The 17,415-nt window shown below is 30.1% G+C and overlaps 1 protein-coding gene and 1 long non-coding RNA gene across 2 annotated transcripts; both read right to left on the bottom strand.

Moving 5' to 3' along the window:
- Positions 1 to 2,083: 2,083 nt before the first annotated feature.
- LOC121122748 (uncharacterized) lies at positions 2,084 to 2,575 on the bottom strand. The gene is made up of 2 exons (XR_011781369.1): positions 2,525 to 2,575; positions 2,084 to 2,464 (listed from the first exon to the last, which is right to left on the bottom strand). It is a non-coding gene; the product is annotated as an uncharacterized lncRNA (long non-coding RNA).
- A 4,238-nt stretch (positions 2,576 to 6,813) lies between these two features.
- Positions 6,814 to 7,725, bottom strand: LOC121122724 (uncharacterized). Its single transcript, XM_040717753.2, has 4 exons — positions 7,613 to 7,725; positions 7,332 to 7,516; positions 7,255 to 7,269; positions 6,814 to 7,194 (listed from the first exon to the last, which is right to left on the bottom strand). The coding sequence occupies exons 1-4, from the start codon at positions 7,684 to 7,686 to the stop codon at positions 6,926 to 6,928; spliced, it is 543 nt and encodes a 180-aa protein (XP_040573687.1). The 5' UTR covers positions 7,687 to 7,725; the 3' UTR covers positions 6,814 to 6,925.
- Between the last annotated feature and the right edge of the window lie 9,690 nt (positions 7,726 to 17,415).

Here is a 17,415-nt window from a genome sequence, read left to right as displayed (position 1 = left end):
ATTTTTTAAATCTTTTTCCAAAATATTTAATTTTTTAAATTTTTTTCCAAAATATTCAATTTCTTTGCTAATAGCTGTGGAATTTTTTTCTACAAATTAAATATTTGAAATTTCTTTTCAAATAATTTAATCTTTTGTGAAAAGCTGTATATTTTTGGAAAAAATTATGATTTTGAGATTTTTGGATTAGGCCACGCTCCTGGTAATTGGTATTTTCTTTTAATTTACAAATTTGTTGCATACATATTTGACAAATCATGTTGAAACTTTGTTTTCAACATTTAATATTATTCCCCTTCTTGTAAGATATTTTATTTTCATTTTATGACTGAAAACTCTGAGAAATCGAGAATAAATACCGTGATATTTGAATTTTTATAAAATATGCTTAAGTCAGTCTGTGTGAGTTCGAATCCCGGTCACTCCTAAAAAGGAAAAGCATATTGGTTATGTTAATTGTTTTCAATATATTTCTTTGATAAAAATGATTAATTGTAGAACTACATTGTCAACTTATACCTACAGATGCTCTTAGGAAAGAGAAGAAAAGATGTTTAAAATAATAATAATAAAACATCAAACATGTATGTTAACTCTGTAAGTTTGTATGTTAACCTCTCCCTCTGAAGTCAGAACTATCACCTATCTGTATTGTATATTGTTTTAAAATGCAAAATTATTTAAATATAATTACAATATCAATTTTAACATGTTCTCATTCTATTTTAAGTGTAGAAAGTCGTCATCTTTATAGCAGATAACTTTATTTTACACTTAAATCATATAATATGTAGCTGATAATAACAAGGTTCTTAATTCTATAGTAACATATGCTTCACTCCTGCATTCTTCTTTCGATCTTTTTCTCCCTACAAAAAGTCAACTCTACTTAATTTTTATAATAACTATAGATTTTTGAAATTTTCTTTAAATAATTTCAATTTTTAGATTCAGTTTTGCAAAAAATTCCTTAAAAAACCAAGGGAAAATATATATAAATAAATCTTTGCGCACAGCCCTTTTTGCCCTCTACCCAGTGCTCATTTATTTTACATTTCATTTGTATTCTAAGATAAAAACGTTAGTATATGTTGATAAATTAACCATCTTAGTCAAAAGTTTAAGAACCAACGGCACCAACCTCTGAATGTCTCTCAAGTAATCCAATTTTTGTCAATGGAATATATTTTGACTTAAACGGATTCAGAGGGTGAGAGACCGAAAATAAGAGCATTGATTTTTAAAGTAGGCAATAAGTGCCACCCTAATTTACATGAGTAAAAAACGCACCAAGGTCAAGGATTACAAATATAGTGTTGCTTGAGAATACAAATAGAGTAAACAAAGATCTCAATCATTATAATCACTCAAAGGAATTCACACGTTAAAAAAAAGTTTTTTAGATATTATAAGAAATCAATAAAGAATGTGCATTGATGTTTGCTGTAGGCAAACCTTGCCTTTGTTCATCCCTCCTATTTTCCATAAGAATCAATGTATTACAAGGGCGTCCGCAATATCAAATTATTGATTTCACTCAAATTATCTATTTAGGTGATGTAATGTTACCGGAGCCGGCAACAGTAGCGACATATGTATTCATTTTTAATTTGTAAAAGCACCAATGATATTAAATATATTCAAACAATAGCAGAAAAATATAGATAGTTTGTGTTAGATTTTAGTTGTCTATTTGTCAAACTAAAGGACTTTAGGCAAAGAGTGGACACTCAAGGTAAGGAAAGTAGGGTTTAGTAGTTCTTAATTCTGATTGGCTTAAAATTAGAAGCTGATATATGTTCCTCAAGGCACGCAGCCACTTTCAAAAGGCCGTCTCCCCTAGTGAAAAGATAATAATAATATATAATATAGTTCGGTGTTAGGAACAAGTCTTCATTGTTTTTAGATTGAATTTTTATTTTTCACTTGGCTGCTCTTTCCCTAGAGTCCTTTAAGTCAACCCTGCTCTGAGTATTGGACTTTTTTATGTGAAACCATTTAAAAAAAAATTATATATCTTAAGTAATAATGAAAACGCAGCTTCATTACTTTTCCTCATGTAAGCAATAAAACATTTACACTCTTATATAATGAAGTAATTTATTATTTTGCTCAAAATATACCCATTCTATAGTATGAATATAATTAATGTGAAAATTCAACTAATAAATATATATTTATTTTTAAGACCGATTTTAGATATCTGTGTAATAAGTTTGGGCTGTTGTTCCGGTTTTAGGATTTTTGTACGTAAGAGTTAATCCCTTGGCACGTCTAACTTCTTGTGCCCATAGTGTGATGGTCAATACTTCTTCTCTGGAATTTGGATCACTGACATGAATATGGAGCTTATCACCATCAACTTCTCCCTTCAGTTTCATATCACCTAAACGGGTACTCTTTTTTGGCATTGGATTTGTGAAATATCTGCGAATTGGCCATATAAAATATTTGCCCGATTGTTCTAAAATATTTAATTAATATAACATTTGGTCATATCTGAATATTTTTTAGCAAGACTTACCCATAATTCCGTTGGCTGAATGTGAAGGGAGTTTAAAGGATTAAATATGCACGTTTGTAAAAGAAAAATAATATTACCATGTCCAAAGATTGCATATGCTCCAATTTTTTTTCTAAGTAAACAATCTTCATTTCACTAGGATTGGAGCCCACTGGATATAAATATTTGAGTTCATTCGTCAACTTTTCAAATCCTTCTTGATTATTTGTATCTTCCTTCCAATTTCCAAAAAGTAAGGGAAGTTTTTCAATTTTTTTAACTCGTCTAATTTTTTTAGATATTAAATAGAAAAACATGGGATATTCGGTTTGTTAATTTGAGAGTCTAATAAAAGTTGGAGGATAAAGGAATCTAACTTACATTCCATGTTGGGCTTCACACTGGGAGAAGAAAAGAAGTGTAACTGTAATCAAACTTGAAAATATAACTTTCATATTGATATCTTGGCTAAAGCGTGTACTTTCAATATGTATGCGTTCATGCTGAAAAACTGTGCTTTTATGGTTAATTTGATGGATCCAGCAATGTTTGGAAAGCATACACAACTTAGTTTTTGCAATTGTTAATTACACATTTGCAAAAATATTGATATGTAAATACATTTATAGACGAATGACATCAATGACTTTGTTTCAATATGTAATTTTGCAAATATAATAAATACTCCTATATCAAATAATACGTTATACCTTTGTCCCAGGTTTGTAGCACCTGAACCACATAATCACATCCAAACATCAAAATCTTAGATATTCCTCAAAAATGGGGATGGGGATTATGTTCACTTTGAAAGGCATCAGGGATGGGCAAAAGTTCATCTCCCCATTTAACACTAGTTTGATTAGTTTTTCACTTTACTGCAAATATTCGGGACAAATAAACAACGATATGCAACACAATTTTTTGTTGCTAAATTATAAAAGATTTATTATATAAGTTATTTCCAAATATATTCCTGATGATATTTTTCATCGATATCACAAATAAAGGCATTGTGTTATCTTTTTTTTTTTAAAGTTGTTTTGGTGTTTTTTTTATTTAGTACATTAATTTTTTTCAATATTACATTTTTAAGTACAAAGATTTGCTTTTTTATAAGAGTTTGTAACATGGATAATTAGGTCATACCAAAGGGAAATTAATTTTAAACCAAAATATATAATTTATGTTTTTAGAACACAATTTTTTTTTTGCGAAATAAAATAATTTTTGCACAGAGCCAATTTTTCCAAATTTTTTAACAAAATGATCCCATGTTCTTTTTTTTTTTTATATATATCGTCTTCTTTTTCTGATATGACTTATGTAATGAAGAACTTGATAGGGTATGTTCCTTTAATATTTGCACTCTAACTACCACTGGGTAGTGAGTGCCCACGACTAACTACTTATAAGACTTGGTCCAATACTTTGAAAGTGATTCCTTACAGGAAAATCTTATTAAGATATTTTGCTCAATAATTGATCTCAAATAGTTGAGCGTTATTTAATCAGACTCAAATTTTATCAATCTCACATCGAAATGAGAAACTTCGATTGACGTCAAGGAAGCGAAAGTGTATAACGTAATAAATTTTAAATGTTTTAATTTAATACAGATTGTCTCAGACTTTTTTTTAAAAAATAGGTCACATATAATGAGAGAGTAAAATAATATTAATATAATTCAAAAATCGAATTAAAAATAATCCAGAGTTGAATTTTTTTACGTTTGCTTAATCATTGCTCCATGTCTCTCATAATGACAGTAATACATAACTTGAAAATCAATTTGCTGGCTACAGATTATTCATTGGGATTATGGAACTTATTTCTACAGACACAGGTCAAGGGCGTTCCCAGGGGTGGGCTGTAGCCCTTCCCAAATCAAGTGTTGTTTACTCTTTGCAAGAAAATGTAATATTTGAGATTTAATTTTTCAATATTTTTCCAAAAAATTAAAAATTTAATTTTTCAAATGTTTTTGGCCAAAAATTTAGATTTTCAAAAATTTTGTATGTTAACTTTAACTTTATGTAAATAACTATTGATTTTTGATTTTATTCTCCTAAAAAATTAATATTTGAATTCTTTTATATTTCAAATTTTTTTCCGGAAATTGAAACATTTTATGAAGAGTTGTAGATTTCTAATTTATTTTTTTTGTATTTCATTTCTTTTGATAATAAATATGGATTTTGAATAATTTTTCCAAAATATTTCATTTTTTAAATCTTTTTCCAAAATATTTAATTTTTTAAATTTTTTTCCAAAATATTCAATTTCTTTGCTAATAGCTGTGGAATTTTTTTCTACAAATTAAATATTTGAAATTTCTTTTCAAATAATTTAATCTTTTGTGAAAAGCTGTATATTTTTGGAAAAATTATGATTTTGAGATTTTTGGATTAGGCCACGCTCCTGGTAATTGGTATTTTCTTTTAATTTACAAATTTGTTGCATACATATTTGACAAATCATGTTGAAACTTTGTTTTCAACATTTAATATTATTCCCCTTCTTGTAAGATATTTTATTTTCATTTTATGACTGAAAACTCTGAGAAATCGAGAATAAATACCGTGATATTTGAATTTTTATAAAATATGCTTAAGTCAGTCTGTGTGAGTTCGAATCCCGGTCACTCCTAAAAAAGGAAAAGCATATTGGTTATGTTAATTGTTTTCAATATATTTCTTTGATAAAAATGATTAATTGTAGAACTACATTGTCAACTTATACCTACAGATGCTCTTAGGAAAGAGAAGAAAAGATGTTTAAAATAATAATAATAAAACATCAAACATGTATGTTAACTCTGTAAGTTTGTATGTTAACCTCTCCCTCTGAAGTCAGAACTATCACCTATCTGTATTGTATATTGTTTTAAAATGCAAAATTATTTAAATATAATTACAATATCAATTTTAACATGTTCTCATTCTATTTTAAGTGTAGAAAGTCGTCATCTTTATAGCAGATAACTTTATTTTACACTTAAATCATATAATATGTAGCTGATAATAACAAGGTTCTTAATTCTATAGTAACATATGCTTCACTCCTGCATTCTTCTTTCGATCTTTTTCTCCCTACAAAAAAGTCAACTCTACTTAATTTTTATAATAACTATAGATTTTTGAAATTTTCTTTAAATAATTTCAATTTTTAGATTCAGTTTTGCAAAAAAATTCCAAAAAAACCAAGGGAAAATATATATAAATAAATCTTTGCGCACAGCCCTTTTTGCCCTCTACCCAGTGCTCATTTATTTTACATTTCATTTGTATTCTAAGATAAAAACGTTAGTATATGTTGATAAATTAACCATCTTAGTCAAAAGTTTAAGAACCAACGGCACCAACCTCTGAATGTCTCTCAAGTAATCCAATTTTTGTCAATGGAATATATTTTGACTTAAACGGATTCAGAGGGTGAGAGACCGAAAATAAGAGCATTGATTTTTTAAAGTAGGCAATAAGTGCCACCCTAATTTACATGAGTAAAAAACGCACCAAGGTCAAGGATTACAAATATAGTGTTGCTTGAGAATACAAATAGAGTAAACAAAGATCTCAATCATTATAATCACTCAAAGGAATTCACACGTTAAAAAAAAGTTTTTTAGATATTATAAGAAATCAATAAAGAATGTGCATTGATGTTTGCTGTAGGCAAACCTTGCCTTTGTTCATCCCTCCTATTTTCCATAAGAATCAATGTATTACAAGGGCGTCCGCAATATCAAATTATTGATTTCACTCAAATTATCTATTTAGGTGATGTAATGTTACCGGAGCCGGCAACAGTAGCGACATATGTATTCATTTTTAATTTGTAAAAGCACCAATGATATTAAATATATTCAAACAATAGCAGAAAAATATAGATAGTTTGTGTTAGATTTTAGTTGTCTATTTGTCAAACTAAAGGACTTTAGGCAAAGAGTGGACACTCAAGGTAAGGAAAGTAGGGTTTAGTAGTTCTTAATTCTGATTGGCTTAAAATTAGAAGCTGATATATGTTCCTCAAGGCACGCAGCCACTTTCAAAAGGCCGTCTCCCCCCTAGTGAAAAGATAATAATAATATATAATATAGTTCGGTGTTAGGAACAAGTCTTCATTGTTTTTAGATTGAATTTTTATTTTTCACTTGGCTGCTCTTTCCCTAGAGTCCTTTAAGTCAACCCTGCTCTGAGTATTGGACTTTTTTATGTGAAACCATTTAAAAAAAAATTATATATCTTAAGTAATAATGAAAACGCAGCTTCATTACTTTTCCTCATGTAAGCAATAAAACATTTACACTCTTATATAATGAAGTAATTTATTATTTTGCTCAAAATATACCCATTCTATAGTATGAATATAATTAATGTGAAAATTCAACTAATAAATATATATTTATTTTTAAGACCGATTTTAGATATCTGTGTAATAAGTTTGGGCTGTTGTTCCGGTTTTAGGATTTTTGTACGTAAGAGTTAATCCCTTGGCACGTCTAACTTCTTGTGCCCATAGTGTGATGGTCAATACTTCTTCTCTGGAATTTGGATCACTGACATGAATATGGAGCTTATCACCATCAACTTCTCCCTTCAGTTTCATATCACCTAAACGGGTACTCTTTTTTGGCATTGGATTTGTGAAATATCTGCGAATTGGCCATATAAAATATTTGCCCGATTGTTCTAAAATATTTAATTAATATAACATTTGGTCATATCTGAATATTTTTTAGCAAGACTTACCCATAATTCCGTTGGCTGAATGTGAAGGGAGTTTAAAGGATTAAATATGCACGTTTGTAAAAGAAAAATAATATTACCATGTCCAAAGATTGCATATGCTCCAATTTTTTCTAAGTAAACAATCTTCATTTCACTAGGATTGGAGCCCACTGGATATAAATATTTGAGTTCATTCGTCAACTTTTCAAATCCTTCTTGATTATTTGTATCTTCCTTCCAATTTCCAAAAAGTAAGGGAAGTTTTTCAATTTTTTTAACTCGTCTAATTTTTTTAGATATTAAATAGAAAAACATGGGATATTCGGTTTGTTAATTTGAGAGTCTAATAAAAGTTGGAGGATAAAGGAATCTAACTTACATTCCATGTTGGGCTTCACACTGGGAGAAGAAAAGAAGTGTAACTGTAATCAAACTTGAAAATATAACTTTCATATTGATATCTTGGCTAAAGCGTGTACTTTCAATATGTATGCGTTCATGCTGAAAAACTGTGCTTTTATGGTTAATTTGATGGATCCAGCAATGTTTGGAAAGCATACACAACTTAGTTTTTGCAATTGTTAATTACACATTTGCAAAAATATTGATATGTAAATACATTTATAGACGAATGACATCAATGACTTTGTTTCAATATGTAATTTTGCAAATATAATAAATACTCCTATATCAAATAATACGTTATACCTTTGTCCCAGGTTTGTAGCACCTGAACCACATAATCACATCCAAACATCAAAATCTTAGATATTCCTCAAAAATGGGGATGGGGATTATGTTCACTTTGAAAGGCATCAGGGATGGGCAAAAGTTCATCTCCCCATTTAACACTAGTTTGATTAGTTTTTCACTTTACTGCAAATATTCGGGACAAATAAACAACGATATGCAACACAATTTTTTGTTGCTAAATTATAAAAGATTTATTATATAAGTTATTTCCAAATATATTCCTGATGATATTTTTCATCGATATCACAAATAAAGGCATTGTGTTATCTTTTTTTTTTTAAAGTTGTTTTGGTGTTTTTTTTATTTAGTACATTAATTTTTTTCAATATTACATTTTTAAGTACAAAGATTTGCTTTTTTATAAGAGTTTGTAACATGGATAATTAGGTCATACCAAAGGGAAATTAATTTTAAACCAAAATATATAATTTATGTTTTTAGAACACAATTTTTTTTTTTGCGAAATAAAATAATTTTTGCACAGGGCCAATTTTTCCAAATTTTTTAACAAAATGATCCCATGTTCTTTTTTTTTATATATATCGTCTTCTTTTTCTGATATGACTTATGTAATGAAGAACTTGATAGGGTATGTTCCTTTAATATTTGCACTCTAACTACCACTGGGTAGTGAGTGCCCACGACTAACTACTTATAAGACTTGGTCCAATACTTTGAAAGTGATTCCTTACAGGAAAATCTTATTAAGATATTTTGCTCAATAATTGATCTCAAATAGTTGAGCGTTATTTAATCAGACTCAAATTTTATCAATCTCACATCGAAATGAGAAACTTCGATTGACGTCAAGGAAGCGAAAGTGTATAACGTAATAAATTTTAAATGTTTTAATTTAATACAGATTGTCTCAGACTTTTTTTTTTTTTAAAAAATAGGTCACATATAATGAGAGAGTAAAATAATATTAATATAATTCAAAAATCGAATTAAAAATAATCCAGAGTTGAATTTTTTTACGTTTGCTTAATCATTGCTCCATGTCTCTCATAATGACAGTAATACATAACTTGAAAATCAATTTGCTGGCTACAGATTATTCATTGGGATTATGGAACTTATTTCTACAGACACAGGTCAAAAGCGTTCCCAGGGGGTGGGCTGTAGCCCTTCCCAAATCAAGTGTTGTTTATTCTCTAAAAAATTAATATTTGCAAGAAAATGTAATATTTGTATTTCAGATTTAATTTTTCAATATTTTTCCAAAAAATTAAAAATTTAATTTTTTAAATTTTTTTCCAAAATATTCAATTTCTTTGCTAATAGCTGTGGAATTTTTTTCTACAAATTAAATATTTGAAATTTCTTTTCAAATAATTTAATCTTTTGTGAAAAGCTGTATATTTTTGGAAAAAATTATGATTTTGAGATTTTTGGATTAGGCCACGCTCCTGGTAATTGGTATTTTCTTTTAATTTACAAATTTGTTGCATACATATTTGACAAATCATGTTGAAACTTTGTTTTCAACATTTAATATTATTCCCCTTCTTGTAAGATATTTTATTTTCATTTTATGACTGAAAACTCTGAGAAATCGAGAATAAATACCGTGATATTTGAATTTTTATAAAATATGCTTAAGTCAGTCTGTGTGAGTTCGAATCCCGGTCACTCCTAAAAAAGGAAAAGCATATTGGTTATGTTAATTGTTTTCAATATATTTCTTTGATTTAAATGATTAATTGTAGAACTACATTGTCAACTTATACCTACAGATGCTCTTAGGAAAGAGAAGAAAAGATGTTTAAAATAATAATAATGAAACATCAAACATGTATGTTAACTCTGTAAGTTTGTATGTTAACTTCTCCCTCTGAAGTCAGAACTATCACCTATCTGTATTGTATATTGTTTTAAAATGCAAAATTATTTAAATATAATTACAATATCAATTTTAACATGTTCTCATTCTATTTTAAGTGTAGAAAGTCGTCATCTTTATAGCAGATAACTTTATTTTACACTTAAATCATATAATATGTAGCTGATAATAACAAGGTTCTTAATTCTATAGTAACATATGCTTCACTCCTGCATTCTTCTTTCGATCTTTTTCTCCCTACAAAAAAGTCAACTCTACTTAATTTTTATAATAACTATAGATTTTTGAAATTTTCTTTAAATAATTTCAATTTTTAGATTCAGTTTTGCAAAAAAATTCCTTAAAAAACCAAGGGAAAATATATATAAATAAATCTTTGCGCACAGCCCTTTTTGCCCTCTACCCAGTGCTCATTTATTTTACATTTCATTTGTATTCTAAGATAAAAACGTTAGTATATGTTGGTAAATTAACCATCTTAGTCAAAAGTTTAAGAACCAACGGCACCAACCTCTGAATGTCTCTCAAGTAATCCAATTTTTGTCAATGGAATATATTTTGACTTAAACGGATTCAGAGGGTGAGAGACCGAAAATAAGAGCATTGATTTTTTAAAGTAGGCAATAAGTGCCACCCTAATTTACATGAGTAAAAAAACGCACCAAGGTCAAGGATTACAAATATAGTGTTGCTTGAGAATACAAATAGAGTAAACAAAGATCTCAATCATTATAATCACTCAAAGGAATTCACACGTTAAAAAAAAAGTTTTTTAGATATTATAAGAAATCAATAAAGAATGTGCATTGATGTTTGCTGTAGGCAAACTTTGCCTTTGTTCATCCCTCTTATTTTCCATAAGAATCAATGTATTACAAGGGCGTCCGCAGAATTATATAGATATATTTTTTTGGGGGAAGGAAATTAAGTTTTAAATATTACATTTTTTAGAAAATAAATTCAAAAATCCTTATTTTTTCCAAAAAGTTAAATCTTTCTGAATTTTTTTGAAACCCCCTGCGGACGCCCCTGTATGTTACTTAAATATCTATTTTGATATGAATTTGATTTAGAGTACTTTTACAAACAATATATTTTGATCTGAAATTATCAGATATAAATACATTTTTGGTTAATTTCAATTATAGGGATAATATTAGTATTTATGTATTCTTCGACAAAGACTTTTTGTGATCCATGAAATCATCGCATGCTATATACATTAAAGCAGAGGCGTCCACATTGGGTGGGCAGGAAGGGCTGTAGCCGTCCCCCCCCCCTTATTAAGGAATTTTTGATTGTTACAGGATTTTTTTTGGTCAGGATGAAAAACTTTTGTGGAAGAGTCGGGGTTAAATTTTATATTGAAAAATTATTTTCTTAAGAAAAAAAGGTCCTTCGCGTATATACATTTAAATATCTATCCTACGTACCCAGATACATTTAGTTTAAGAGAATAACATCTACTGAGGGCGCTGTTCACTGTGCTACGGTTTTAAACATAAATTTGTTTGGATTTTGTGCAAGTTATAATTAAAACCTCTTTTAACGTTTTATTTTTGTATTTTAATAACCAAATTTATTAAGACTGAGGATTTTACAAGGTGGGGTAGCAAAACGTGGACTGTTACTTAATTAGTGGACAAATGAGACTGTAATTCAGACTCATTTTAGAGAAAATCATCCTTTTGAATTACAGTTTTATTCATTTATCTGATTGACGGGTCACATTTTTGGCCGAAGTAGAAAAATAATAGAGCCGACTTCCTGGGTATACGTACTTTTTCGCTTTAGCTACTCTAGGTTAATAGAAATACAAAGTTATATCATAACACGTTTCCGGCAGACTTTTCCTGAAGACTTGCACTACGCATATGTCAAAAAGAATATACTATTAGTATTAATCATATAATTTTTAGTATAATATGCTCTTAATATACTGTTGTTATTCTCTATAACGTCCAAATCTGTCTGTATTGCCTAACGGTCGGTACGGTATATCAAATGGAAATTATGGCAAGCCCGATTACATGATGGTATAACCTTGTATTTCTATTAACCTTGGGGCTACTAAGGTTAAATAGTTCTTCACTAAAGGGCTACCTAAAAATATGCCCAATATCTCGACTGACTAATCTCGTTCTATGTTAATAAAAGCTCCAAAAATATTAATTAGATTATATTTGTCATCATGTAAACAACTCATTAAAAAAATATGAACAGATCCTTTGATTTACTTTTCGGCTACTAAAACAGGGACGTACCAGGATTCTATTTTAAGAAGGGCTTGGTTTTCCGAATTATTTTGAAAAAAAGTTTAAAATTTAAATTACTATTAACTATTAAATGTGTACCCGAAAAACACAAAAATTAAAAAACTATTCACAAAAAATTTGCAATATAAATTTTTTTGGAAAACAATTTGAAATATATACATATTTTTCGATAAAATTTAGAAAATCTCCATTTTTGTAAAGAAATTCAAATATGAAATTTTCTAATAAAAGGAAAAATTCCTTAATTAGGGGGAAGGCTACACCCCCTTCAGATCACCCCCTGTGAACGCCGCTGCAAAATCTGAATAGTATTTTTTTTTTAAATGTCTTCTTCTTCACATCCTGGAAGCTTTTAGGTATCGACAATGATCATAATATATGTAATTCACCCTTGCTACATAATTAGGTACTTAAATATGCATTTATTTAAATAATATAATATATACTTATGCGCGTGTTCCTAATTACGTACGAGGAAAGAAAGTTTTTATTCCAATGCTAGAGGAAGATATAGTCTAGAGAGAGAGAGAGAGAAGGGAATAACTTATTATACACTTCAAGAAACACTTTATTAAATTGCAAAAAGATTTAAAAAAATAAAATATAAAGAAAACAAAATTGGACTTGCATAATCAACATTTAAAATATTTAATTATATACATATGTACATAGACTGAATATTGTTTAAGTATGTATAAAGACGGATCCATAATAATTATGACCACAAGGAAGGTCAACTTAGTAGTTAGGAAAAGTGAAACTAAAGTTTCACACCATAGCAAAGGAAAATAAGTTTTTTGTTATTATCTTTAAAAAAATCTTATGAGGAGGTAAAAGAGATGCTATCCATTCCTCTCAAAATATGACTATATCTGATTTATATTTGAACTCCTCTAAATATGTGCTCTATTATACATTTGGTACTATTGTATGTCTTGAATATTTTGACCCATTCTTAGCCTCTCCTTTATTTTACCTAATATATTGATACGTAAAATAATCATTCATTAGCATACCTTCAAATAAACATGATCATTAGACACAAATAGATATATTTTCCCTTAAAGAGGCCTCATTTACGGGTAAATGACTCTTGCATAATACCCTTGTCTATCAGTACTAAGAATAACTTACTGTAGCTGTTATTATAAGTAACAGGCTATCCAAATTACTCCTAACCAGTAATTTTGCCGCCTAAAGTTTGACCAGAGGTAATTTTGCCTTAAATAAATTTTACTACATAGGATATTTGTTGCCGCCTTTTTATATTTTGATATTATCAACTCGAACTTTACCGTTTAGATATGTCCTTCGAACAATAAGGCAATGTGAACCTCTAAAGTTTTAGAGTCCGACATTCCGATAAAAATTTGAATTGCCTTCCATATACCGGATCGTGTAAAATGGATGTACCAATACGATAGATTAATTTTTCGAGGTAGAGTGATTGTAATTCGTAAACTACCGATGTTTCATGCAACAGCTGACGTTTTAAGTTTTTGAATGAGCTATTGCAATTCTCTCTATCATTTCTGTACACAAAAATGGAAGCAAAAATAAATCAGATTGCTTCTTTGATTTGCACCTGCCATAGCACACCAGAAATAGTCAAGATTGTTAGGATCGAGAAGCACACCGTCTACAGGATAAGAAAGCTCATAAAGAGGGGAAACCCCTTAAAATAGAGCCCAGTCGTGGAAGCCCGACCAAACTGAACCAGAAGTGGGCAAGAAGTCAGTGGTTTCCTCCACCGTATCCAGAAAAATCAAGGTAATAGGGGGGAAAGTCCAAGAGGTACGTGGAAAGACCATTAATGGCTCAACATTAACAAGATATTTATTTGGAGCGCACCAAATGCCTCCTAAACAACCAGAAGCATCATATCAACCGTGTGATCTTCTTTTCGGGTGAAAAAACATTCACAGTCGACCCTGTCTTCAATAAGCACGACAATCGGGTTGTTTGCATTGAAGACACTTCTAAAGACCTCCACTACGTGTCCAAGACGGTTGGGTGGGTGCCCCATCCTGCTGGAAGACATAGGACTCCTTACCCGACTACTTGGAGATCTTAAAGATCAAGGTACTCCGGTAGGTCCTCAAGATCACCAAGGAGTCGGGCAAGGCGTCCTACGTCTCCTGCGGACACCCATCCAAAAGTAATAAAGTTTTTGATGTCTTCAGCTATTTTTAAGATTTAAACAATAATTTGAAGTTCGAGGTTCCTTCGCTAAGGGCCACACTTTGAGGGACTCCAAAAGGAGCCCTTGTGCTCACATAAGTCTATAATTTTAGACATAGTATTTTATTAATGGGATAAACCTACTTACCAAAAATTATTTAATTCGAAATTTCTAAAACGTGCGTACACTTGAATTGGAAGGACCCATGTGTAAGCACTAGGTATTGAAAATAGGGGTAAGGGATATCAATACTATTGCTGTGTTGGTTGTTATCTATGCTTTCTTTTTTTAAATTATCCCATTATATATTCAAATAAATTATAGTCCGTGCGAAGTACCGATAGTCTTAAGGAACGGTACCGAGGACAGCCAGTCCAAAGGGCCAATAGAATTAATTCGGACTGGACCGAATAAATATGGAACGACACCACACTAATGAATACATATAAAATCCTAATCTTGAATGATTGTTTTGTGTCCATGAATGAAAATTTTCCAACAAAATTATTAATACTGCTCCATCGATAAAAACCGTTTTACTGCACTAGAATATGTGCAAAAATTCCTCATTAAGAAATTAGAGCATTGGATTCAACTTCAAAATCCAAGCTTCGTCCAATTATTTTAATTAATTTGGCACAAATAGCTCCTATTCTCTTTGTAATGAAATATATGATATTTATACGTCACTTAAAATAAGTACATATTTTGTTTCATTTCTTGTTAGAGAACTGCATTGGAGGTATTTTTTTGTGTTCCTTCGTGCATAATCACCATTATAATCCTGTGGGTTGGTTTTATTTAACGTAATAAAATAAAATAAAACCTGTGGTGCAACGAGATCGAGTACACGATACATTTATTCCATTGCATTGTTTTTGCAACATTTTCTTAATCTTCATTATCTTTATCTATCGTTTTATTTTTGGTTTCTTCTGTGTGCGTAGGTATGTAATTGAATCTCATCTTGTTCAAAATAAAATATAACATCAGACCGCCACCCAGTTAATAAACTCTCAAATTTATATATATGAGTTATACCATGAGAAATTTTTAAGAGGAAACGGATTTGATTCAAATTTTGTAATTGGTATTATTGACTGTAGAACAGTTTGAAAATGAAATTCGTAACTGGAAATGGAAGACAACAGAAAGGAAGTTGCTGTTTATAGTTCACAACGGTCACATCAGTATCATGAGCATGTTCTCATCAGCAACCAAACGGTCTGTAGTCAAGAAACGACTTGAAGCTGAAGATAATATTGAAGAAAAAGCTCGAAGTGAACGACCAATTCGACTGACTCCAGAAGTTTTTAAAACCAATCCAAGAATGAAATTGCCTTAGTTTGCCATGAAATAACATTATGCAAAGTCCACAGTGTCAAGAACCTTAAAAATTGCTGGTGGTTAGTCCCCAGGGTTTCAGAAACAACATTTATGTAGTCAAGTAAAAAAATTTAAAAAAACTCCTTTTTAGAGATGTAAACTCATCCGGAATTATCTTTAACATCATGAAAACAGAGTCATTTTCTTTAATGATGAAAAAACCTTCACTGTTGATCCTGTTGTTAACAGGTAAAGATATAAAACCCTTGATAAATCCTGAGAAACGAGATGAATCCGCTTCCTGACCCTCAAGATTGCCCGGTTGTTAATTGAGAGCATGCTCATTATGAAGGTTGACCGGCATGTACTAGAACAGCAGATTATTTTCTATCGGCTTCCATTTTCCATTTGAAAGTATTTATTCGGATATATACAGCTGACTTTACTTCTAAAACTATCGCACCTGAAAGTTTGTAAGGGGTTGTTTACAAAAAATGCCTACGCAACCTCATAAGCTTTTCTTTTTGCTATTAAAAAAAAAAGTAAACCATAACCTTAGTTTTTGACCTACAAATGTTCAAGGTTTATGGTGTTTGATTCATTTGAAATTTTAACCGTCCACAAATAAAGCACTTAGTTATATTTATATAAAGTGGAAGGTTCATGGAATTAGGCGTAATTGTGTGATTTATAAAATCTCAACTTCCTTAATTTATTTAGTATTTTTTCTACATTAAATTAAATTTTACTTTAAAGGGGTAGGTTCAATGCTGCTTATTTTACTATGTATATAAATGGAGTTATGATTTTTATAAATCACACCATTTCTCATAACTCCATGAATTCTTTAATTTTTTATATAACATATGTGACCTGTCAAAATAAAAGCAGGCTGGGATTATTTTCGAAGCTAAAACAATCGATTAAATTCTGTTCATTTAATTATATAAATACATGTTTTTGATTCGTTGAGTGCAAATTGTAGTTTTTAACTGATTTATTACGTTTTACCAAAATTCAACGTTAAACATAGAAATAAACTGGCTTTGATTAAAAAAACAGCTACTTCTAAGGCTTTAAATTTTAAATGAGAAACATATAAAAAACCTCAGAGCCCTTACTTATAATAACCTCATACCAACGAATAATATTATTACTACACGGGAGTGCATAATGGTCTGTAAAAAAATCCTATGATCTTTTCTTATGAAGTAAAATAGCCATAAAAAGAAAAATATTTTTTTCTCAAACTCTTCTGTTGATAACCCAGTCTGCTTTTATATTGACGCATTACATATACCAAGTGGTCCATTAATATCTGACCACTTTGAATTTTAAACTTCAACAAGATATAATTTATTAATTAACAATAAAATTTGAACAAAATTAATATTATAAATAGATGTGTGTATGGCCTCTCTTAAACATCATTGCACCCTACCTTAGGAGCAATGATGGCCTACAAGCGGCGGTTGAAGGCCTGACACCTGCTGTGGACGTAATATTCTGTCATGGGGTCCCAATGGTATCTAACAGTGGCCTTGAGGGCCTCCCTATTTGGATGACGGACGCTACAGGCCTTCCCCTCGTCAGGCACGTAAATTTGTAGTCAAGGAGAGGGATTTCTTTCATTGCTGTTGTCAGAAGCAGCTTCTTCACCCTCAAAAGCCACTTTCCATCCACTTATTTGATAGCTCTCTGGCCAGACTGGTGTGTACCCCTGATATCTATTACATTTGCCCTCCTGGACTTGAGGGGACTGACCTGCCCTGTTTTCTTTAACTTCTATGTGTCCATTTTGG

The sequence above is a fragment of the Lepeophtheirus salmonis genome, chromosome 8 (assembly GCF_016086655.4).
Source record: "Lepeophtheirus salmonis chromosome 8, UVic_Lsal_1.4, whole genome shotgun sequence".
Classification (NCBI taxonomy): Eukaryota; Metazoa; Arthropoda; class Copepoda; order Siphonostomatoida; family Caligidae; genus Lepeophtheirus; species Lepeophtheirus salmonis.
The sequence above is the reverse complement of the archived record's forward strand: the minus strand, read 5'-3'. Positions and strand labels throughout refer to the sequence as shown.

Coding starts and splice junctions, on each gene's coding strand:
- LOC121122724 (XM_040717753.2), bottom strand. CDS start 7,686: ATGAAAGTTATATTTTCAAGTTTGATTACAGTTACACTTCTTTTCTTC. Junction 7,517..7,612: donor TGTGAAGCCCAACATGGAAT/GTAAGTTAGATT, acceptor TAAAAAAATTAG/ACGAGTTAAAAAAATTGAAA.